General features: G+C 44.0%; 1 protein-coding gene across 2 annotated transcripts in view; it reads left to right on the top strand.

The window, feature by feature from the left end:
- The window catches only part of ssbp4 (single stranded DNA binding protein 4), an 85,527-nt gene extending 64,693 nt beyond the window's left edge, over positions 1-20,834 (top strand). The window contains exons 6-17 of one of the 2 annotated variants that reach the window (XM_084922571.1): positions 8,866-8,949; positions 11,351-11,477; positions 11,617-11,684; positions 12,845-12,909; positions 14,177-14,222; positions 14,324-14,359; positions 14,495-14,549; positions 15,789-15,859; positions 16,081-16,159; positions 16,502-16,530; positions 16,617-16,718; positions 18,096-20,834. In XM_084922571.1, the coding sequence (XP_084778697.1) occupies positions 8,866-8,949; positions 11,351-11,477; positions 11,617-11,684; positions 12,845-12,909; positions 14,177-14,222; positions 14,324-14,359; positions 14,495-14,549; positions 15,789-15,859; positions 16,081-16,159; positions 16,502-16,530; positions 16,617-16,718; positions 18,096-18,179 (846 nt within the window). In that variant the 3' untranslated portion in view covers positions 18,180-20,834. Of the gene's footprint in view, positions 1-8,865; positions 8,950-11,350; positions 11,478-11,616; positions 11,685-12,844; positions 12,910-14,176; positions 14,223-14,323; positions 14,360-14,494; positions 14,550-15,788; positions 15,860-16,080; positions 16,160-16,501; positions 16,531-16,616; positions 16,719-17,923 lie in introns of both variants that reach the window. The other variant, XM_084922570.1, reaches the window with a different exon arrangement.
- Positions 20,835-23,394: the final 2,560 nt, after the last annotated feature.

The following is a 23,394-nucleotide window of genomic DNA, read 5'->3' as shown; positions in this document are numbered from 1 at the left end:
TTGCTTTCCATAAATAGACCCTGTGTGCAGGGCAGACAGACAGACAGACAGACAGGATGGGCAGAGTGGAGGAGAACAAGGAGGGATGGATGCTGTATTCACTTTCATCTTTTCTTCTCTTTTCATCCATCCTTCTTCTCTTTCTCCTCCCCTCTTCAGCTCAGATTAGCTGAGCAAAGCAGGCAAAGGTGAAGAAAACAAGAAAACAAAGGTGCGAGCACAGAGGCTGCACAGTGCACCGAGACAAAATGCTCCCAGTGCCACTGCAAAGATTTCCCTAAATCAAGCTCACACTGTTAGTGGTACAACAGCATCCTTCAACATGAGCCAGAGCCGAAGCCCCGCTCATTGCTTTCTGTAGGTAGCTGACATTAATTCCCCATTGAACTAATGGCTGCGGTCCGCGCTGAAAGTGCAGGCTGCTGAGAATTCTGCATTGCATTTGTTCATTCAAATGAAGGGGAAGCCGTGTCACCCCCCTCCCCCCCTTCACACACATTGTTGAAATTGTGCTCGTGTCCTCAGTCACTCCTGAGATACGGTTAGTCGAGTGGACCACAGTCTTGCCGTAGAATTGTGAATGGATTACATCGAGCTAAGCGAAATTTCCTCTGCGTTTCGGTCATTTCTCATCTGAACTCTGGGTCGGCTTCCTTTCCCACCTTCTCCTTCACACGCCAGGCATCCTTCTTCATGACATTTCTTCACTCTCTCCATTTCCCTTGTTTTTGAAACTATTATTTCTCACACGCCGCTTCAGTGACACATGCTTACTCACCGACTGTGTGTGAACTGCTCGTGTGTGCTGTGTGTGTGTTTTTTCCCAGTTGCTCTAGCATAGCAATTAACATAGGTGACCCCAACACTGTTATTGGCTCCAGTCCTGGGAGAGAGGGATGAGGGGCAAAGACAGGACACTGGAGGAAAATAGAGATGGGAGGAGGAGGAGGAGGGTCTTCCTTCATGTTATCCTAATGTGTAGCTCACAGGGTGAGCCTGGCATTCGGGGGGGCATCATTTAGGCAGAAAGACAGAAGAAGAAAGAGAATAGAATAAGTGTCTACACGTTTGGTGTGTAGTCCTTCGTCTCTCAGCAGAAGTCCATCGCTGCTGCATCATAGCCCTCTGGGGAGGGCAAGAAAAAGGGGAGATGACAAGGGGGAGGAGGGAAAATTAGGGACGAGAGGCAACAAGGAGAGATAGAGGAGGGTGGAGGAGGGGAAAAAGAAGAGGACAGTGTGATGTCAGGGGAGTCTTTCCAAAATCTTTTTTTTTTAAATGAGAAAATGAACATTAAATGATCTGAAGCGCCTCGCTCTCGAGCTGCTTCTGTGATCTACACACGACACGTAACGCAGTCAAAAACACAGAGCGCACTCTCATAGGGGTGTAAACCAGCCGGGGTGGGGCATCCTCTCTCTACTAAACTGGAATTGTTCCTCTTGCCAAAAAAAAAAAAAAAAAAAGAGGATCGAGAGTCAAAGGCTGTGCAATTTACGGCAGGTAATTGCAGCTCTTCAGGGACAACACGAAAAAGCACAACAAGAGGATTAGGTTTGATTACACATTTAAGAACAAGCAACCCAGGTATCAAAGGCAAATTTAAGAACCTGTTCAAAGCTGACACATGGCACGCACATGGCGAATTAGGGAGACATCTGCGCTTGGTAATTTATTTATCAAAGGTAAGACTGGGCTCGGGGTTCAGTCCGGTCAGTCGTATTACAAAGATGCAGATAAATAAGGTGAAGTGCTTTGGAAAGTGAATGACAGACTGCAAACCGTACAGAAGTGATTGAGGAATAGCGTCTGAAATATTATTTCTTCTGTTAGGGCCGGCGCCGGTCCTTTAGCGGAGATTGCGGACTTTACAGAGGGATAATCACAAAGTTGCTCAAAGTTAACAAAGTGAGGTGTAACGGTGTTCAACCTCTCAACAAAAACCAAGACATATTTAAAAAGTTATGCAAAAATGTTTAATCTGCTTTTCTAACACATGTGAAAAAGCAGCGTGAGTGGAAGACACAGATGTCAAAGGACCCAGACGAGTCAAAACTTTCCACTGAGAAGAGGGACTCTGCTTATCCTTGAGAGGACAGCCACAAAAACCATACCCAACAATTCCCCTTGAATGACAGACTTTAGCAGAAGCAGTACTCGGGAAAACCTTTCCTTTAGACTTGGCTCATGAACATTAATGATGTATGATAATAATGAATGAAGCCTTTTTCTCCTGCTGTTCATGCTTCACCTCCACCATCACGTGATTTCATCTGTTTAGAGGCAAACATCACACATTTCTCTGCGTGTTGGTGAAAGAGCTCAGGTCCTGGTGTGGTATTGCTTCAGTATCTCTGTAGACCGTGTCTGCATGTTGTAGCTGTGCACTGCAACCAGAAGGCAACGTGCTGTTGGCTTTTTGGAGGACGGCATCACCTCGCGATGAACAACACGCAGAGAGCAGAAGAATGTGGGTGAAGCAGTGGCGAGCGGCGTCGCCACCACGTCCTGCCAATGAACAGACTTCCGCTATATTGCGTAGCAGCCCCCTCTCCCCATACGTGGCGATTAAGTTGGCAATACATCGCTGCTCCGTCTGGAAATTCACAATGGACAAAGACCTTCTTTGTCGTTTCGTGAAGCTGAGAGTTAAAACAACGTAAAGTGTCCCTGCTGCCGTTGTTTGAGGTGTGCTTTTGTGCTGCTTTGTGCTTAACTCATTTGTTGCTCCTTTCGAAAAGACAAATTTTCAGCCAGTCAACATTCAACCAGCACGTAGCATCACGGCTGTCGTACTGCATGCTTTTGGCTTTTTGGAAACGTGTCCCTGCGGCCTCTACATTGGTTGAATTCCCACAATCCTTCTCACAGTACCACACTGGTGCACCAATGGATGGGCAGAAGCCTTAAGCACCAACAGTGAAGTAAGCATGAATAGTTTTCATCAATTAAAAAGCAGGTGGCTCCATTTTGGGGAACTTTCCATTGATACTCATGATTACTGAGGCCATGCCTCTGGGGGGGGGGGCATATCGCCTGTAGCAGTACCCCTTGTTCTTGTTGCTAATTTTTCTTTTCTGACTCTTGACTCGTCCTGCTGCTGATCAGATGCTTCTCGGCCGTGCCGCCTATAAATGTTTAAAACCTCAAAAACCTTTGCATGATACTGTAAATAATTTGGCGCCGTCCCAGCGGGTTAACAGCTATCCTCCGGGAGAAAACACTCCTGATCGCGTGCTCCCGTCTCTGAGCTGACATGTTGCCATGTTGTATAGCATGAGCTAGCAGGAGACCCACTGCTGCCACTGCTGCTCTCTCTGGAATGTTAGCAAGGAATGACAATGAGTGTGCATTCAGTGTGTGTGTGTGTGTGTGTGTGTGTGTGTGTGTGTATGTGTGCGCTGCTACTCCTGGCTTTGTTTGTTGTGTTCAGTGATGCAGGCTGCTTTGTGTTCTCACTCTTTGTGTGTGTGTGTGTGTGTGTGTCCAGAAGTTTGACAGAAGTTACACACTGCCCTCTAGTGTTGGCAGCTATAAACAGGTGAAAAACCCTCAGCAGGCTGCTACTCTTCCACCCCTCTCTCCCTCGCTCTCACTCTTTCTGTTAGTGGTCCATCAGGGGCAGCAGTGTGGGTCTTCCTTAAGCTGAAATGAGCGGTGAGGAGGCGAGGGGGTTGCGTTGATGGGTTTGTGGTACTGTGCCAAGCTGTTATCTCCTTAGCCGGGTAGAAAATGATTTTATTAATTGCTTCATTTAACGCTCCCCGTGCCCCCCCCCTCATCCTCCTTCCCCTCTCCCACACGAATACACAAACAACGCCACACAAGCTCACGCACACTCGCACACTCTCCAAGCAAGCTACTTTTCAAACTCGCCCTGCATATACCTCCATGACAGTTGAAATGTTCTCTCGCTCCCTCTCTCTGCGGGGACCTGTAGAGGGAACAGTAGAGCCATAAAGGCCATATGCTGGCCCATTCAGATGTAATAGCAGGAAGGCCTGGGGAGGCCCAGTCAAAGGAGCTACGCTCCATTATGGTACATTATAGAGAAGAACAAGAGAGGAGCACTGTGAGTGTTTCTGTGTGTAGTTTCTGAGCAAGTGTGTGTGTGTGTGTGTGCGAGAGAGAGCGTGAATGAGATTGTGTATTATCTACCCTGCAGGAACAAAAATTTGTTCTCACAATCATCATGTTGAGACCTCCATATGGGGACGAGAAGATGGTCCCCACGTGACCAGCTGGTAAAACTGGTGAAAGTAGTTTAAGGATTACGTGATGGTTATGTCAAAGATTCAGGTGAGGCGCTCATGGTTATGTGCGAGGGTACGGCTCTGAAAGATGAATGCAAGTCAATGCGGTGTCCTCTCGAGCGACTGAAACTAGGCTGTGTGTGTGTGGGGGGGGGATGAGAACCAGACTGCTGCAGCTGGGTCAGTGCAGTCAGACCCCGCAGGGGTGTCTTGTTAGACACACACAAACACACACACACACACTCTGGCTCGGCAACAACAGTAACCTCTGAGGTCAGACAGAGCTAGCACTGCATTAGCCCCAGTGTGAACCTGCTGAGAGACAGAGCGAGCCAGTACAGCTGGTGTTAACCACCCAGAACATACACACTGCACACGGAGTGGCAGAAAAAACCCACAGTGGTACCGGCACAGACGTCATAACTGTGCCGGCACGCCGTCTCTGTGCTGCATGTACAACTAAATAAACACGTCCAGGTTTGCGTGTCGCGTTGCTGGTTAAAAAGTGGCTTTTGTGGAGACTGGACTACGTCTCAGATGATGATGAGATTAATAGAATCAATGAAAGGTAAACTGACACATCTCACAGGGAGAGGAAGCACCTGTCTGAAGAGCCCTGCTGCTGCTTCTGCCTTTTATAAAGGGTAACAAGTCCTTGAATACGTGCTTCTGCTCATGAGCAGTGTTATTTTCATGCGTACGTACGAGCTCATCTCTCCTGCCAAAATCTGTGCTCTTGTATGGCGTACCTGGCGGTGCAGCAGTACTGTATCCGTGCCCGTGGGAACTCGCTTGTTTCGAGCTGTCAGTCAGGCGTGTTTATTTTTCCGCTTTAGTTCCAGGTTCCTGGTGTCGAGCTCTGTGGCTTGGATGGCGGAGCACCGACAGAGCACTCACACGGGGAGGGTGGAGCAGTGGGCTGGGTGGGAAAGTGAGGTAGAGCCAGAGGGTGGATGTACCTGCTTCTCTCTAGCTCCGATGCAAAAGAGAAGCAGGTACACGTGCAGCTGCCTCTTACATGGAAAGCGATGCACACGAGTGAAGAGGCACGCTTGCCTAACAGCTGTGTGTGTTTAGCTGAAAGTCAGTCAACTGAAACATCATCAGCAGATATGATGATTGATGATTTTGCTCTGAAAATTTAAATTAAAAATTGCAGCTATTCGCGAGAGAGCAGTAGTATCACAATGTCGTGCAAACATATGTATGCCAAACTTATTCTACAAATTCTATATCTTTCTGATTGGCTGCCTCTTGCAAGCAAAACTATTTGAACAGCTTCTGGGAGGAGCTTCTGTGCATACAGCCAGAGCTGTGATATCCCTGCTCAGGGACATCACACAGAGCCAGGAGTAGAAAAGAACAGTCTGAAACTGAGCACTTAGAGCAATCTGAAGCACGCTCACATTCATACCTACAATTTAGAATAACCAATTAGTCTATTGTGCGTGTCTTTGGACCGTGGGAGGAAGCTGGAATAGTCTAAGCATGTCAACAGGAAAGCCCCACCCTGCCAGTGGATTCAAATCTTTTTGCTATAAGCTGACAGCGCTAACAACCACTGCACTGTAGTTATAATATATATTAGTATAATAGGTCCACTTTAGGCAAGCGTGCAGAATATTTGCATAAAGTTATGTTTATTTTAGATTTTTATACATTTAATATTTAAAATTGGCACTTTTATTAGGAGAAGTGTAATCTAGTGTACAGTGTTGTAGCCGATAACTGTGTGTTGGTGTCTATTTGAGTAAACTGCACTAATACTGTCAACCAGCGAGTGTCAAGGGCACTCCCATAATCCTTTACCTTTAAAATGATGTTAAAGACACACCTGTCAAAGTAACCCCCCCACCCCCCCGGCAGCCTGCTTTCAGTGCTCATACTGTACCTGCAGGTATATCAAAGCCAGCACACACTCAGCACCTGAGACAAGATCCTGCTATCACCTGTGAAGAAAGAGGGAGGTCTTATATTTGCACTCACCGCCACTCATCTTGCACACATGCTCACACACACACACACACACACACACACACACACACACACACACACACACACCTGTAATGTTACTTGATAGCCAAGTGCTTGACAGAAGCTCTGGCAGACTAGCAGATAAGTCTGGTCTGGCGGTGGGTGGTCCCGTTTCTCCACATTGATGCTAGTAACAGGTTTCTAGCGGTGTGACTGCTGCCAGAGTCAGATGATGCTGCTGTAGTACGAGACGCGGAGGACAGAGTTGACGTTAGAGACGTGACGTCTCTCACGTTGCTGTGAGAGATTAACTTATGAGTGGTTTCAGCTCATTTGCTCTAAAAATATAAACTGAAACTGTAGTTCACATAGCAGTGATTGAGTCTTCAGTTCAATGTTTATTTAAGTGACAGAATAATTTCAGTTATTTTCAGAGGGGGATTTATTCTTCTATTTCATTGCCATAATGATGTTTGATTGGGTTTAAATATTTGGCACTTCTTTGGAGAGTGGAAGTGAGCTCCAGAATTAAGCTTGCTTTGGCCCTTGATTCTGTTTTGGACGGTTTTAACTCTGGCAAACCGGATCAAGTGTCATCATGGCAGAATTTAGAAAAATAATACCACGTTTGAAAATACCCTGAATTATCCTTTGGCAGCAGTGCTGTAATTGAATGCTGATTACAGGCCACTTCGTGAATTGATCTGACCCCATCCTGGCAATTAACAATTCCTGTGCATGGAAGTCAATGCGGCCCTTTGAAAATGTCAGTGACAGATCTTATTAGAAGCATTCTTTGTTGGTGTAACAGATTAAATATGATGGTTGTGAAGACATTCTACATATTTACAGTGAATTTTAATTTTAAATTTTCTCATTTTGACCTCTGATGAAAGAGATAAAGAGGGCTTTGCTATTGTATACGAGCGGCATGTTAACAAAGGATTGCTTTGTGCACAATGAAGTGAAGTGAGGCAGAATTAGAGTCCCAGTAGAACTTTGGTCATCTCTTTCAGATCATTTACTACTTTGTCTTCCGTCAGTATCGTGTTTTTCAGATATTATGCCATACTCATTTTCCTCTGAGTGCTGGTGATGTGTTTCTGATTTCCCGTAATAATGTCCAGGAGAGCTGTTTGAACTGAATGTTACATACCGGGAAATAAAGTATTTCCCTGTACTTCAGCATTAGCATCAGCTACATAAAACACGCTTATCTCATTGAAGTAGAGTGATAAATTGTGCTTGTGTAGTTGATCATTTTTTAGACTCAGGAGAGTTTATTGAAATTACAGCCTTTTAATATACAAGCACACCCCCCAAAATACCAAAGCTCCAGTTATATTTAACGCAGTGGTCTGCAGTGACTTTTACAGCAAGGCAAGCGGGGAGACAACCAGAGACCAGAAACTCAAGAAGAAACACAAATGTTCTTCCACTGGACCACATTAAAGCCTTTTCGAGTTTTTCTCCTGGCCATCTTTATTCTTATATACATGCTGACAGCCCTGTGCATCTTGCAGCACTCTTCCCGGACATCTTCACCTCTCTGCATGCTGTACCTACCCTGAAGTATTCTAAAATATTGTACTTATGTCTGTAGTGTCATCAAAATTTTTGGGATTCGCTGAGTTCCCACGAATTCTAAAGGAATTTTCCTTTATTGAAAGCAAGAATAAAATATTATTAAAAAAATGTCAGCAAACACCAAACTGTATTATTGGCGATGGTAAATAAAGTATCAAAAGTAAAAGTACTTAGTGTGCAGAAAAATGTTCCCCAACTTGTTATATGGATGTTAATATAACATCCATATGATGGATATGAATGTTATTGCTGTAGGTGTTTAAGGTTGGGTGAATTTTAAATGTTGTAAATACTATATGCTAAGTATATTGCATTTAGTATATTAAATTAAAACGCTTGAGCAATGAGGGCCATGAGTAATCACCACTTAGTGATTGCCTCCATTGTTGATTGTTTTTTTATATAAACTGTATAAACAAATGATTTCTCAGAGATGCTAATCTGCCTTACCTGTTAAACTTCTTCACATTGCACTCTAACCCCTCTAAATTACACTTGTTGGTATCGGTGGTTAGTAAGAGAAAATGTATCTGATGATAAATCACAGAGGGTTTGTTTAGTTGCTAAACAAACAGGCAGATTGAAACTGATCTCAGCAGCAGATTGTCTATGTGTCGTATGGACTGCGAACGCCTCGGTTTTCCCCCAGATGAGCTGGAAGAGTTAGCCCGAGTGACAGAAGTGTGAGTTTCTCTGCTTAGACTCCTGACCTGAACCTGGATAAGTAGATAGATGGATGCAAACAGATGAGAAGCTGTAGACAGAAAGTTGTTTAAAATAAGAGAGATTGGTTTCAGGATTTGATTGATCTCTGCTTTTAGATTTCACTGTTCAAGCACTGCTTGCCTTGCTTGCCCTGATGGAGTGCCGCTAATAGATTTCCTAAAATCTGGCCAAGCAAAACTAAACCAAACCTATAACTGCAGTACTCACATTAAAAGTGATTTATTGAAGGTTGATTGCGCTAATAATGTTTCCCCAGAAAGATTTGCATTCATTACATTCTTGAAGCTCGTTTTTTAAAAACAACTTTAAATCTGTTCTTCACCAGGGTCCCCCAGGATCTCAGCCTTCACCTCACACGCAGCCTCCTCCACATAACCCCACTAATCCCATGATGGGACCTCATGGACAGGTAAGAACCAAACATTTATCCAGTCTGTCACTTTGCTTGTAGGTTCCTTCTTGAGCCTGTCCTTGATTCCACTCGCTCACTCGCTCAAATAACAGTGAAAAGTGTACAAACAGCACACAGGTCCCTCGTGCTAACAGGCAGGACGGGCAGCATCCACAATGGTGGATTGGATGAATAATTTAGCTGTGTTGGCCCAGCTGTAAAGAGCGGAGGTGCATCTGGAGGGCCTCCTCTCTTCCTCAGCCCAGCACTCACCATCCCGTAGTCCATCAATAGACCATTAATATTGCAGCACAGCCTGACATTGTGCAGCTCTTCATGCACAAACCCACCACAACACGGTCAAAGGAGGAGAGAAGAGGAGCCGAAGAGAAAGCCGACTTAGGTGACGAGGGTACAAATGAAAACGGTAGTGAGTCGGTTCTCACTTCGAGGACTAATTGTTATTATATAACTCATCTTCCACTTGCTCCAACCACACACACACACGGCGACACACAAAACATGTAGTACATAATTATAATTGAAATGCAGTCTCATGCTGTATTTGTGTTGTGTGTGCTTATCTCTGTGATAAGACGATGATACAAACATCATGCGGCTCATGCTCCGTGACCAAAACACCCAAGTCTTACCCAATCAGCATTCAAATCTGCACGTTTCCTCTTGATACTAAAATAGTTGGACTGACTTTTGAATTAATTCTTATCGTCTAATATCGAAATGTGGTCCACCCGGCGTGGATATTTGTAGTTGTAGCAGCGTATTCTCAAAGGTAATTCTGAAAACCATCTGTCTCTGGTGTTTTACATTATTCACTAGTTGTGCGCCGGCTCTGTAATGCATGTCCCGGCCAGCCTTGTCTTGTCCCCTCTCTGCTGAAACATAGTGAACGTGTCTTAGGTTTCTGGTATGAATCACGCAATCCAGGCAGAATCTTTGTAGCTAGACTGCCTGCGTATGCGAGGTCGGTAGTAAAATGTCCACCACCGAGTGGCACAGAAACAGAGACGGGGTGTAGAACTACTGCTTTCATCCAGCCGTGTGATGTAAATGCCCCCCACCCGCTGCAACATTATTGTCCTTGTATTGTTCTTCTGGTCCAGATTTCTGTCCTGCATGCCTTTTTTCCCCATCTTCCTAACTCCCCCTTTACCTTTATCCTAATGGCATTCATCACCTGAGGTCTTACTTTCCAAAACTTAACAACAAGCCCCACCTTACTTGGAAACAGAACAAAAATACAGCATGCACATTGTTCTTCAGCGCAATAGCTCCCCCTGTTGACGTCCAAAGATAAAGCCTCAAACATGAGAAGGTCAGCTATAGAGAGTCAGGTTTGCTAATCATCTTGTGCCTTATGTCATTTCAAAGTGTCACTTGTCAAGAACAGTTTGGCTCTCACCCGAGGGGAAACATATGACTAATCTATTTTACATGGAAGTATTCTTGCTTCCGGAGAGCACATTTGTACACGTTTTGAGAGACTAATAGAAGCTGGTTGAAATGATATTATTATCATAACATCATTTAAATTTTTTATAGAGATCTGTGTTTATTAGTTCTCAATCAGAAGCACCAAAAGGCAGCATACACTGTGATTTATGGATGCAGTGTTTTAAAAGCAGAATCTGATGTTCGCTAAGCTGGTAATGACAGTGGCATGCTGAGACATGTGTACTGTGATGTTTTGTGTATTTTTAATATGTGCAGCGCTTTCTATCGTTTTATCTCAATTTAATTTCCGTCGTGTGTTTAATGACTCCCGCTGCAGTCGTTTTACAAGCCCTGCTATAAATAAATATTGTCATAATATCCTTATGATTACCTTATGTTTGTTTTATTTACTTGATACATTATGTTAATATCTAATCGTGCCAGTCGCTTTAAATTGCTTTTCTTTAGATGCTGATTTCATTAAACTGAAGCCACATTCTGCACTAACTGCACTGTGGCTTCTTTGTGTTTTGGGGCATAACCCTAGCTTTGTGTTGTCATTAGCACAAACATATTTGAAGGACTCTCAGTCAAGAAATGTACATGTGTGTTAGTGTTTTGGCTTCTGATCATTATTATTTCATATTGTGGGCCACGTAGAGCCCATTTTGTTCTGAATTGGGCCAGATCCTTAATCCTGAATTTGTATAGTAAAAAGCAAAAAAACTGCCATTTCATTGTTTATTTACTTTGGTTTAGTATGAGTGGCCATGGAGAAGGAAAAGCTGTAAAATATCTGAAAATACAGTTAAAATTCCAAAACGTATGGCATCTTTCACATTTTCCAAAGCTGTCCGGCGGGCCGGATATGAGTTTTTGACTGACCACTTCTGGCCCCCAGGCCTTATGTTTGCCATCACCTGGAATAAAGTTGTTTTTGTTTCTTCGCTTGTCCTTTCTGCAGCCATTCATGTCTCCACGGTACCCAGGTGGCCCAAGGCCCTCCCTCCGTATGCCAAATCAGCCTCCTGGGAGCATCCCCGGGTCACAGCCTCTCCTTCCAAACAGCCTGGACCCCACCCGACCTCAAGGTACTGACGGCCATAGTGTGCTGTTTTGCAGAGAAACTTTATATTGGCTTCTAAATGAGAATCTTCTTTCTTCCTCCTGTATGGATTTGTTATTGATCCAAGTGGTGCTGCCATGCCAACACTCTGTGTTTTATCACAGGACATCCAAACATGGGCGGTCCAATGAGAATGAATCCCCCCCGAGGCATGGCAGGCATGGGCCCACAGGTAAACCACCAGTGTTTTTTTACACAAACGACCAAATTAGTCATATAGAGTAAAACACAAAGGGCCGCGTTACTAAAGCAAGTCACGACAGTGGATAGTGTCCTTCAGCTCCACCAGCCCACTGCACTCCCACTCAGCAGCTGCCACACAGCCAGGTTTGGTGCCTGGTCTTTAGTTTATGAGCAAACTCTGTGTTTGGTTGCCCTTCATTAGGGGCTTCCATAAAAAACAGCTATAATGTCAAAGCAGCAACCTATAAACAGCATGCAGATAATCCTTCTCCTTTGCTAAGCAGGAATTTTGGTTCCGCCAATCTCTTAACTTTGCCTTTAAATGTTAGAAGCGCTCTGACGCCGATCTTGGCTGCGACCAGAGCCCACCCACTGCTAACGCCAGTTCTACATGTTAAATCCTACTTGCTGACTCCCACCTAGAGAGACACTATGAGCAACTCACCACCAACACATATTTTTTAAAAAGTGGTGCCAAAGACGGTGCTGTCGGTTTCCTTTTATCACTTTAATTTGTGTTAATGTTGTTTTTTCTAATACATAAGATGCTTAAACAGCAGCGTCCTTTTGAATTACCATTACAAGACAGCTGCTTCATTCTGCACCCAGCCACCGCGCGCACACACACACGCGCACACTCTCTCCCCGTGCCCTTCGTCCCCTCTCTGTGCCACCCTGGCTCGGTGACTTTGGCAGTGAGCGTACCAGCAGCTGGTGTGGCATCTGCTCGACAAGTGTAATCGTCTGCTGAACAAAACTCTTCCTCTGAGTGGAGCTGCTCTCTGGCCTGCCCCCCTACTCACTCACTCAGTCATACACACAAACACACGTGTCCAAAGACACACGTGTAGCGCCAGCCAAAGCAGCCCACTGGGCAGTGATGAAAACATACACGCAAACACGCGGGAGGGCACGCACACATAGAGACACTTACTGTATACAGAGACTCACAACATGTGCAGAGTGCGCAGGCTCTTCCACACACAGCTGTCCTCTTTCACGCGCAGCCCACACACAGCTCATACATCCACATAATTAAACACTAGTTAGTGGGAGACATGATCGTCGCTGACCTTCATTAAGATTCAAACCTTTACACAGAGCAGGTGCGAGGCTCTGTGCTGACTGTGTGTTCATCTCTTTGTGCAGAACTATGGCGGAGGGATGAGGCCTCCTCCAAACTCCATGGGGCCAGGGATGCCCGGCATGAACATGTTAGTGGACTGTTTTTCTTTTTATGGCTGTAAATTCTGTATATACTTCTATATGATAATGTTTACATCATCTAAATAACGGGCAAAAATAGTAGTAATATATCAGAAACCCCAAATATCATCTCAAACCAGCTTGGTGACAGATGAGGGAAGAAGAAACATCCCACAGAACCATCAGGCAGAAAAAAGACACTGAAAAGAGATATAAAGACTTACACTGGTTTAAGGTAAAAGTAGAAGGTCAGGATAAGCTCTCCGATAAACGCAGACTTTAAAGATGTCACCGACATCAGAGGCCTTGTATCCTGGCTTTACTCTGACCCTGACACAATGGGTCTCAGGCTAGGCACCGGCGCATATGGCAAAGAAATTTCAAATGAGAAGAATTAAATAAAATAGTGGTGTATAGGGTTACAGGGCATCTGCACTTCAGGGTCACTGGGCCTAAGAGGGAAGTACAACAGAGTGTCATCAGTAAAATTACGGAAAGAAATCCAGTAACCACGAATGCTGTGACCCGGGGGAAGTATGTAAAATCATACTGCAGCTACAAATGAGCCCCGAGCCACACCGTGCTTTGAGTGTGGATAAAGAGACATAGTAGTTATTGATAGGTGCAGCCTGTTTGAGAGATAATGTGAAAATCATTATAAAGCTGAGCCAGACACCCACAAGGCACCAGAGTTTGTAAAAAGTACTGTGATCAATTGTGTCCAATGCTGCGCTCGAGTCCAGCGGTGCCAGATAAAGAGCACATGCCTGCTCAGAAGCCACTGGGAGATCGCTGGTGACCTTCAAAAGAACAGTCTCTGTGCTGTGGTATTTACCGATGCCAAATAGAAACTTTGCAAAAATGGAATTATTTCGTGGAGCAGAAACATGTAGCTCAGACACCTTTTCTTTCATAGAGTTTCTTTCGACGAAAGGCAGATTGGAGATGATAATTCTCCAGGAAGGTGTGATCCACGTTAGTGTGGCTGCACAGAAACAGTCAATGAACTTTCAACCCCAAAGAGTAAACGTGGCACTAAAAAAAACAACAAGTCGTCTTCTGTTTCGGAGTCTCAATGCTTGTCCTGTGACTGACCGTCACTCCAATAAAAAAGTCCTTTCCCTCAATAAAGTTCCCAGAAAGCCGAACAGGCAGGTTTCTAGATCATTTCTGCACGTCAGCTGATGAACTCTACTTTTGCAATAATCTCTAGAGTCCACGTACATAACAAATAATAAAACCTTCCCTTTATCCTCGTACCTGTCTGCATTTCAGGGGTCCTGGCGGAAGAGGTCCGTGGCCGAACCCCAACACCAACTCAGTGAGTCACACCCTCTCACATCTTCACGTCCACGTGACCGAGTGCATTTACAATAACTGTGCTTCATGTTGTGTTTCACCCCGGGTCTCTCCTCCCCACAGATAGCTTATTCATCTTCATCTCCAGGCAACTATGTGGTAAGTGTCCCGTCACGAACTCGTGTTCGACCACGGGCCATAAATTACCTGTCACGCTGTGATATCTAACAGGCGCGCTGCCGTCTAGATGCACTCGGTGCTCATTTCTCTCCCTCGCTTGCTCTCACCCCTCAGGGTCCTCCGGGGGGAGGCGGCCCACCAGGAACTCCTATCATGCCTAGCCCTGGAGGTGAGTTATACATTTCAGTTTCCCTTCTGGTTTCTGCTTTAATCCGGTGCTCACTGAAGGAGGGTTTGTCTAAGAAACATCAAACGTGTTCTCCGTCAGATACACATTTCTCTTTGGGAGACAGATCGGGCTCTAAATACGTGAAGAATTGAGCCTTTAGGAGGAGTTTTAAGTGTAAAACACTGAAAAATGGAAGAAAATATATATTGCACTGAATGTGCTTTTGTTGGAACTCTCAAATGTGATGTTCATGAAAAATCCTTTGTCACACTTTTTTTTTTTTTAACTTAAGGCGTAGAGTGAAAAATACTCGAGTGGAAGCAGAGGCATACAATCAACTGACTAATCCCTTTCAGGTCTGACCCATCAATAAGGTGTCTCTGTGGAGGATTGACTGCAAACAAAACGCTGCAGGCGGTTGTCCTGTAGATGTTCTCTTTCTGATGGCCCGTGAAAAGCTTCTTTTTGTGTTATATGCACGCCGCTATTGTGATATGTTGCGGGGCAGCCCTTTGCAGTCCTGTTCTCACCTACACTGAGAAGGAAAACATATTCCACTGCAGTCACACACACACAAAAGTGCTCACCTCACTCTGGAATTAGCCCCGTTCCTCCAGTCACGACAACAAAAGCCGCATTCAGGAACGCTAATGGGCAAGATTTCTCTACCCCATGTGCCGTGCATGCGCTCTGTCCATCTCTGCTCCTCGTCTTTCAGCTCGTCATTCATCTTTCTCGTGCTTTTCTCAGTTATCTGCTCACAAATTTCTACCTGCAATGTCAGATCAAGGTCACCTCACTCTTCTGAATCTTTTAAGAACAGACCGACTCGCACGCGAGAAGCGACACAGCGTGTACTGGTTGATGCCAAGTTACCAGGGTGTCCGTATAACAACTAATCTTCTTGTTACAGGAATAAGATGGGTTTCTTTGACTGTGCGTTGCAGAGAGCAGCGAGTGCATTGACTGGCAGAAAGAGGAACTGATGTTTTTTCTATTTCTTCTTCGGTGGTGGTCTTTGTCCTGTACTGTAGCAGAAACTATTACACCAATGGTAAACTTGGTGCTGCCTATGTGTCTTCAGTTTTCCCCATTCTTTACCTCAAGGACCAAAACTTCTTTCAATAATTTTTCATGGATTTTGCATATAAAAAGAGGCAGTTTACCTGTAAGTGCTTCCCAGGCTGGGAGGAGTGAAGCACAGTGAGCCTAAGCATCCACCTGCTCTTCTGTTCGTAGATTCAACAAATTCAAGCGAAAACATCTACACAATGATGAACCCCATCGGCCCTGGTGGTAATAGACCTAATGTACGTATCGACGTTTGGCTCAGTTTTCATATATTTATTTATTTTCTTTTTTATAAACCAGTCAGCTAACATGTTGTGTTCCTAAAGCTGCAATAATACTGAGAGACAGTACCTTATTTAGCTGTAGACGTTTTGTCTTAAAACCCTCTGATGGTAATTTTTGATCTATTATATTGGACTATAGAAATAAAAATGACTGACGTGCCTGTTTTTTGTTTTAGTTCCCAATGGGACCAGGTCCCGATGGGCCCATGGGTGGAATGGGTGCTATGGATCAGCATCATATGAATGGATCACTAGGTGCGTACCTAAAGATGCGGTACAGTAAGCTATGAGCCCATACACTGAATTTTATGACACTCAAAAGCTTTTAGAAGGTGGACTCTGCCCTCTAATGGCAGATCAAGGAAGTGTTGTCTCAGTATTGAGCAAAGGGAAAATTGATTAGTGGGGCAGTGAGTTAGGCCAATTGATCCTGTTGATGTATGAGACATGATTGGTGAAGCCAGCTGAGTTAGTGCTCATCTGTATGTGTAACAAATAGCTTAATTAAAAGCCATTAGTTGTTTAAGTGCAAGCAATTTCTGCTAGCTCTGGATATCCTGCACTGACACTGTTTTTCTTTTTCCTTTTCTAATGCAGGCTCTGGTGACATGGATGGGTTGCCAAAGGTAAGACTGTCCGTGCCTGCGTGTCTCTCTTTGTCCGTCTGTATGAGTTCTTTATTCTCATTGGTGCGTTTCGTCCACGTTTGTAGAATTCTCCCAACAATATGGCAGGCATGAACAATCCTCCCGGCACTCCGCGGGATGACGGCGAGATGGCAGGCAACTTTTTAAACCCATTCCAAAGTGAAAGTGTGAGTACCGTGTCGTACGACACACAAAAAAAACCCTCAAAGTGTTTGACACAGATTCCCGCCGGGATGAGACTCACTCACGCCCTCCACGTTAGATGATCGTAGCTGTCCACGGCGACCTGGGGGATGGTTTTCTGAAGACAAATATAGATGGAGGTCTGAAGTGATCCATTTTAGAAAGCTGGCAAGTCCCCTGCCGTCTCAGGCAGGACTCATTTACCACCAGACTGAAGTGAGACGTTTTTCAAAATTAAGACATGACAGTCACGTGAAACGACTCCTTTTGATCCAGAACATCATTATGTTAACAGACTGAGAGCTTTGAAGATGTTTTACTATGAAAACTCAGGGTGGAGAGTGTAACAGCACAAAAATCTTCTGTCAGCGTGAAATCTCACCTCGGTGCAGATATGTGGCTGAGCTGAGAGCTGTGATTTTTAAATATGGAGGGCCTCAGTGTTACTACAAGCTTAGACGTAGCTTAGACTGGACTTAGTTGGCTTATTTTTGTTAACATTAAGAGACGGAGCAATGAAAACCTTTCATTTCCTCATTGCTCAGTTCAAATCTGTGTTCAGATGTCACAGATGATCCATATCCTGCTGCTGGTGTTTGTTAGTTTTATTAGTTTTATTGTATTTTTACTGATCCGTGCATGTTAATCACAGTCTCCTGTGAACTTGTGAGTTAGCTGTCAGGAAACCTTGTAGTGCTGCCTTGCTTTACGATGATGAGAGCTAAATTAACACTGTGTTGTTTTGCACACAAAAGTCTCCACGGTTTGGAAATCTGCCCCCTGCACAGTCCTTCGTGTCACGCCCCATGTTCCCAGCTTTGTCCGACTCTCTCGCAGAAACACAGCATGCACACACACAAGCATGGACAATAACACACATCATGCCTTCTCTGGTGCATGGAGCGATTGCCGTAGCGTGATTAATGTCAGACTGTACCGTCACTGTGATCTGAAATTCCCTCACATTTTCTCTCTGGGCTGGGCTTCGCTCTGCTTGCTGAGTTCACTGACATACAGAATAAACTAAAAGGAGCTTTGTGTACTGTTTGCTGCTGAAGGCTGGTGGACTTGACATGGCATTTAGTTTAAGTAGCTGAACTGCTTTTATATTAAACTGGATAGTGGAACAAGTTAAATATAGTATTAGCTTATCTTTTCTCCCTTGCTCTCTTTTTCTCTCTCTTTACAGTATTCACCCAACATGACGATGAGTGTGTGATTTTTTTTTTTTTTAATCTTTTATTTTATTTTACTTTTTCATCTCCCTTTATCTCAACCTCCCTTTCCCGTCCACCCTGATGCGTCTTGCATTACCCTCCTCCTCTTCCTCCTATTCGTGGATGGTGTGCTGTGCCACACAGCCCCTGGGGATTCCCCTGGAAAGCAGGATTCGCCTCAAGGCCCCCCATCCCACCAACACCTCCAAACTGGGTGTAAGAACATGAAAAGGCCTCCGAGCAGCAGGAAGGATCTCGTCTTCGCCCCGTCGAGGGTCCGAGCGCCGTGAGACCGCGAACCTGCCCCAAGCGTGTCTTTCTCGCATCCGAAACCTGCCCTAGTGGGTGACGTCCAGGCCCAATCGAGACGCCCCTCCGCATTCAGCTCCGCCCCGCCATCACCCTGTTCTCACATCAAGCTGATTAAAACTGACGAGGGCGCGCAGCAGTCCTCCGACCCGGGGCCGAGAGCCCTCATTTCAAAAGCTCTGCTCCTGTGACAGGATTGGTTAAAAAAGATGAACTGATGATGTCATTTTGGGGCGAGAACGGTTTTCATTCAGTGTTTGTATTTTTTGTTGTTGCTGATATTATTGTTCTAATTTTCATAATTGATATCGTTTGACTAATGTAGTTATGATTTCCTGTAAAGGGCACATTTTCTCTCAGCAGCAGCAGCGACGGTGACAGAATAAGCACACGCTCGAAAAATGCACAATGATTTTCTGTTTACGTGATTTGATTTGTTGTTTGTCTCGTTTCTGCCACCGTCAGCCTCGCGTCACAAACCTCCTTTAATGTTTGTCTCCTAAATGTGTTCCCCAAACTTCACGGGAAGAGTATCTGGGTAACCGAGTTGTGTTATCAGGTACAGTGTGTCTGTAGATGCACCTGACGATCACACGTCTAACTGTACTGTCTTAAAAAGTAACCCTTCTCCTAGCTTCCTGCTCTTTTGCTGGTAGAAAATGGCTCTGATGACACCCTGACGTGATTGTCAGGTGCCATTTTTAATTCAGAAATTTTGTGAATCCACTCGTCTCCTCTACGGATTGGGTCTTTTCTGTAAATGTAACATATTTAGCTTGTACTGTGTTTTCTTTTCTATCTTTTGTTTTAATTATTTGTTATTTACAAGTCGTCTGTGACTCCTGGAACGTGTTTCCCTACCCTTCATCCTCTTGCTTTGTTTGATTTCACTGTTTTTATGGACTCCAAGTGGCCCCTTTTCTCCTCCCAGGATTCATTCTGGTCCATCCAGCAACTCCTTTTGGGCTGGAAGCAAATGTGGGAGACACTCGTTTGGGTTGAAATCACAAATCCTGCTGGGTCCACCTTCTTAACTGTGGGTTAAATACCTGCCTCTGTGGAGTTCCCATCAGTGAGTCCCACATGTGCGGGATAACGGACCCGTGGGAGCGCTGATGATGGGAGTTGATCGTAAACCATCTAAAGAAGAGGATTACTTGCAATCAATAAGTTTCCATTTTGTTTTTGTTTTTAATTTCAAATGTATGAAATTGATTAAAAAAAATAAAGCCCATAGAATCTGCACACAGAAACGTCAATGTCACACAGTACGCTATTTAATTTGTTTCTGATGAACGCTCGCGGTCACCGGTTCAGAGGGTAAACTGTTTCTTTCAGTTGCTTCGCAGCTGTTTTCAAACCAACGACAACTGAGCAACCAGCGTTGCCTCTATGGGTGGTGGTGATGTACTTCTCAATTTCCTGATATCAATGTGAACAGTTTGTACACAGCGTTAAACAGGGACATTTCCAGGGTCTGGCCGTCGGTGGCCTGGAAATCACTCAGTCCGGTGTTCCTCCTATGTAGTGACACACGCCTCCCGCACCCCTCCCCCCTCCTTCCACACCCCTCACCCTTTGATTTCCCTTTTTGTAAATACTGTATAATGCATTTTGATATCATTGACATGTTTTGATATGTCAGTCACTACCAATGAATACAGCTGAAAGTAAATTATAAATAGATCTGTCCATGTTTTTCATAGTGAAAGGATGCACTGACTATTTGGCTCATGTGGCTAAATTTCTAGAATACAGTAAACATGGCTAAATGTATAGAATACATTGACACGCTTAATGCAGACCGTACGCTAAAGGCGTGCGTGGCGGGGAGGACGGGACAGAGAGGAGCAAAGAGCCGCGGCGTCCTCGCTCTGCCCTCCACTCCTCTGTTTTGGTTTTGAAAAATCGTGTGAATAGTTTTTCCAGAAAAATGACAAAAAAGGGCATCTTCTCACAAAAAAAAACATGTGACCTCATATTGCAGTTTTTAATATGAAGGATTTTTATCAATTTAAGAAACTTTTAAAAAGGAAAAAATACTTAAGGAAACCTCATTTTAAATTAAGAAGATCAAAATGTAATACTTATGGGGAAAACTGTGTCCTTTGCTATTCGCTCCTGTAATAGCGTTGTATAGTTTGAAGCTCTCTCACTGATCCTCTCTCAGTCCTCTGTGTATATCGATCGTCGGCCATCTCTGTACTTCTATTGTGATGTATAATACTGTACCATTAGGAAGATTTGCTGGTCGGGCGGGGGGGTTGTATTGAGACGGGGAGGGGTGGGGAATCGGGGTAAGGGCGTTTAGCGATTCTCCTGTACCGTTCACGGTCCTTTCTGATGACACGGCAGTATTCAATATGAAGCAGTCTGTCTCTTGGGTTTGCTTTGTATTTCATGGTAGGATAGTTCAGAATCTTGTCTTAGGGACTTAGGTGTCTTGTGTAGGTAATAAAGATGTTCTTTGTATGTTTCTTTATATTGTAAAGTTTCTTTAGACTGAAAGAAAAACAGATAATTTGCTTATCAAAAAAGAAACAATGCATCAATAATAAATGTCATTTGATTTTTCCTTGTTGTTTGACTCTCTCTCCCTCTTAGCGCTCATTTAACTCATCTTCCATATAGTCTCGGGCAATCGCTCTTGAGTTATCCCTCGTTTCTTCATATTTTGCTTCCAACGAGCTGGGCTTTTATCATATTTTGAAAGTGCGCTTGAGCAATAGTCCTGCGGGCTTTCTGAAGAATTTTCTACGTTTTTCTTTTGACATTGACTACAGATGATTCATTCAAGAGAATCCAGGCTGTGTTGAAGAATATAGGTGGTCATACCAAATTCTTTAAGGCAAAGTTTAAGTCTCAATGTTATTCTTTATTTTTTCCTCAATGTCTTCTTGAGGGACAGTATGTGTATATGTGTACGTGGTATTAGACGAATGTTTAAGTGCAGGACACTTAGTGCCGTATAGTTGCAAATGTTTCTCAGGATTTGGTGTTGGAGAATGAAAAAAGGGCCTGTTATTGCAAGCATTTCACATATTTCTCTGTCGCAGCCTTGAAAAACAATTCTAGCATGGGTTGGGGAAAAAACACATCACACATTCTCTTGTTTTTTTTCCATGACGTGTACACCAGTTGAGCTGGTAGGTGATGCTTAGTGGTAATTCAGGATATTAGGTCTGGTGAGAGTGTGGTTTGATATTTCTCCTTCCACATCACAACACTGTGACTGATAAAGCTGTGGGAAAATGGATTTAGCTAGCGACAGCTGCCCAACGCTCAAAGCAATTTACAATTCCACTATTCCTTCACTCTCACATTCACACACTGGTGGAGGCAAGCCACAGTTGTTGCCACAGCTGACCTGGGACAGACTGACAGAAGCGAGGCTGCCATATCGCGCCATCATCAGTAGGCGGTAGGTGAAGTGTCTTGCCCAAGGACACAACGACCAAGACAGACAGAGCTGGGGATCAAACCGGCAACCTTCCAGTTACAAGATGAGCTTCCCGACCCCCTGAACTACGGATGCCCTACATGACTGTTAGGACAACTTATGTATTGCAAGTATGCAGTACTAAGAATAACTTGATGTTTCTGACTTTGCATTATGAATTGTTTACCCACTGACAAACATTTCAAGTTCTAGTAAATTAAAAAACAATTTGTGGTAACCTGATTATGATTCAAAAAGAATAATTAACAACACTTCTTGTAATGGTGTTAAAATCAGCCCAGCTTTTATTTTCATATGCAAAAAGTAAAAGAAAATCAGCCAACATACTGGACACATATAATTGTTTATTGTTCAGCACAATAAACAATTATACTGTCACCATTGTTACTGGTATAGGGCTTTGGAGTTGACGTCACGTCGCAATGCATTGTGGGAGCGCGGCACCATTTTCGGGGTCTACGAATCAAAACAAACACACTGTGTTGGAACGACGATTACAAGATGCTTAAAAGCAGCTCAAAAGAGAATGGACTGTATAGAGACCGATTGGGTTCAGAGGCGAAGCAGCTGTACTTGCAGAAAATAGCGCGCATTGGAAATGTGGACCCGTATGAAATACGGCCGTGGAGTAGAAGACCAACCGCTATTGACGTAGCCTGATATATTTCGTACCTTATCTGTGGAATCTGCGCCGTACAAGTCGTCATTCAAACAAAGGTAAGTCAGCTCGAGTACTGCGTGTGAAATGCGTTTGATTTCCCTGCAAACATTCACATTAGTGCAGCATAAATTCATTCATGAGGGGAAATTACAGTGAGAACATGTGGAGGCTGTTAGGTGGATAACATAGTGAGTTCAGTGCATTGATGTGACATTGTCCTGAAGGATTTAGTCATTCTCTATGGTTAAAGAAATTGCAATGATTTATTAATGTTTATTATAAATAATTCTAATTATACATCTTGCTTCCATATTTGTATCTTGTGTCACTAAAAATACATTTTATTTTAGTTTTATACATTGATCAATGACCTGCAGAATCTCCTCATCATATTAAGTGATTCATAATTGTCACTTTATGCTTTCTCCATCTCTAAAGTGATGACATCCTTGCATTACATACTTTAGGTTCATTTTCTGCAGGCAGGTTTCTGACAGAGAACAGGCAGATTTACACTATAACATGCAGCGTTCTATAGATGGACACATAAAGAAATGAAAAATTACATGTATGTGCTAACTTTCTAAACACTTTGTTACATTTATGATAAAGTAGATAAAACACATTTATGTCGGCCTTGGCTCATAGTTCTTGTCTTTAAATGAACTTTGTGTGTGTTTCAGGTCCTGCACTCTCAAAGACTGAATGAACCAGCATTGCAGCCACGGGTCACTGTGAGCATCACAGGGAAGGTTGAAGCCGCCCACTGCAGCTGTATGGCCGGAGTCCCGGAGACCTGCAGCCACGTCACTGCTCTTCTGTTTAAAGTAGAAGCAACAGTGTTGATCTGTGGCACAAGGACTGTTACAGATGAACCTGCATACTGGGTTTTGCTGGGTAATGTGACCAAGATACAGCCAGAGGTTGGCCATAAGATAGACTTCTCCTCTTCAGCTGCCCAAAAAAAGGCTCTTGATCAAAACATAAACAGACCATCCGTAGTGACAGGTAAA

The sequence above is a fragment of the Perissodus microlepis genome, chromosome 23 (genome assembly GCF_051167445.1).
Source record: "Perissodus microlepis isolate ML-2025 ecotype Zambia chromosome 23, ASM5116744v1, whole genome shotgun sequence".
Lineage (NCBI taxonomy): Eukaryota > Metazoa > Chordata > Actinopteri > Cichliformes > Cichlidae > Perissodus > Perissodus microlepis.
Note: the sequence above shows the minus strand (reverse complement) of the source record. Positions and strands in the feature narration are given on the sequence as shown.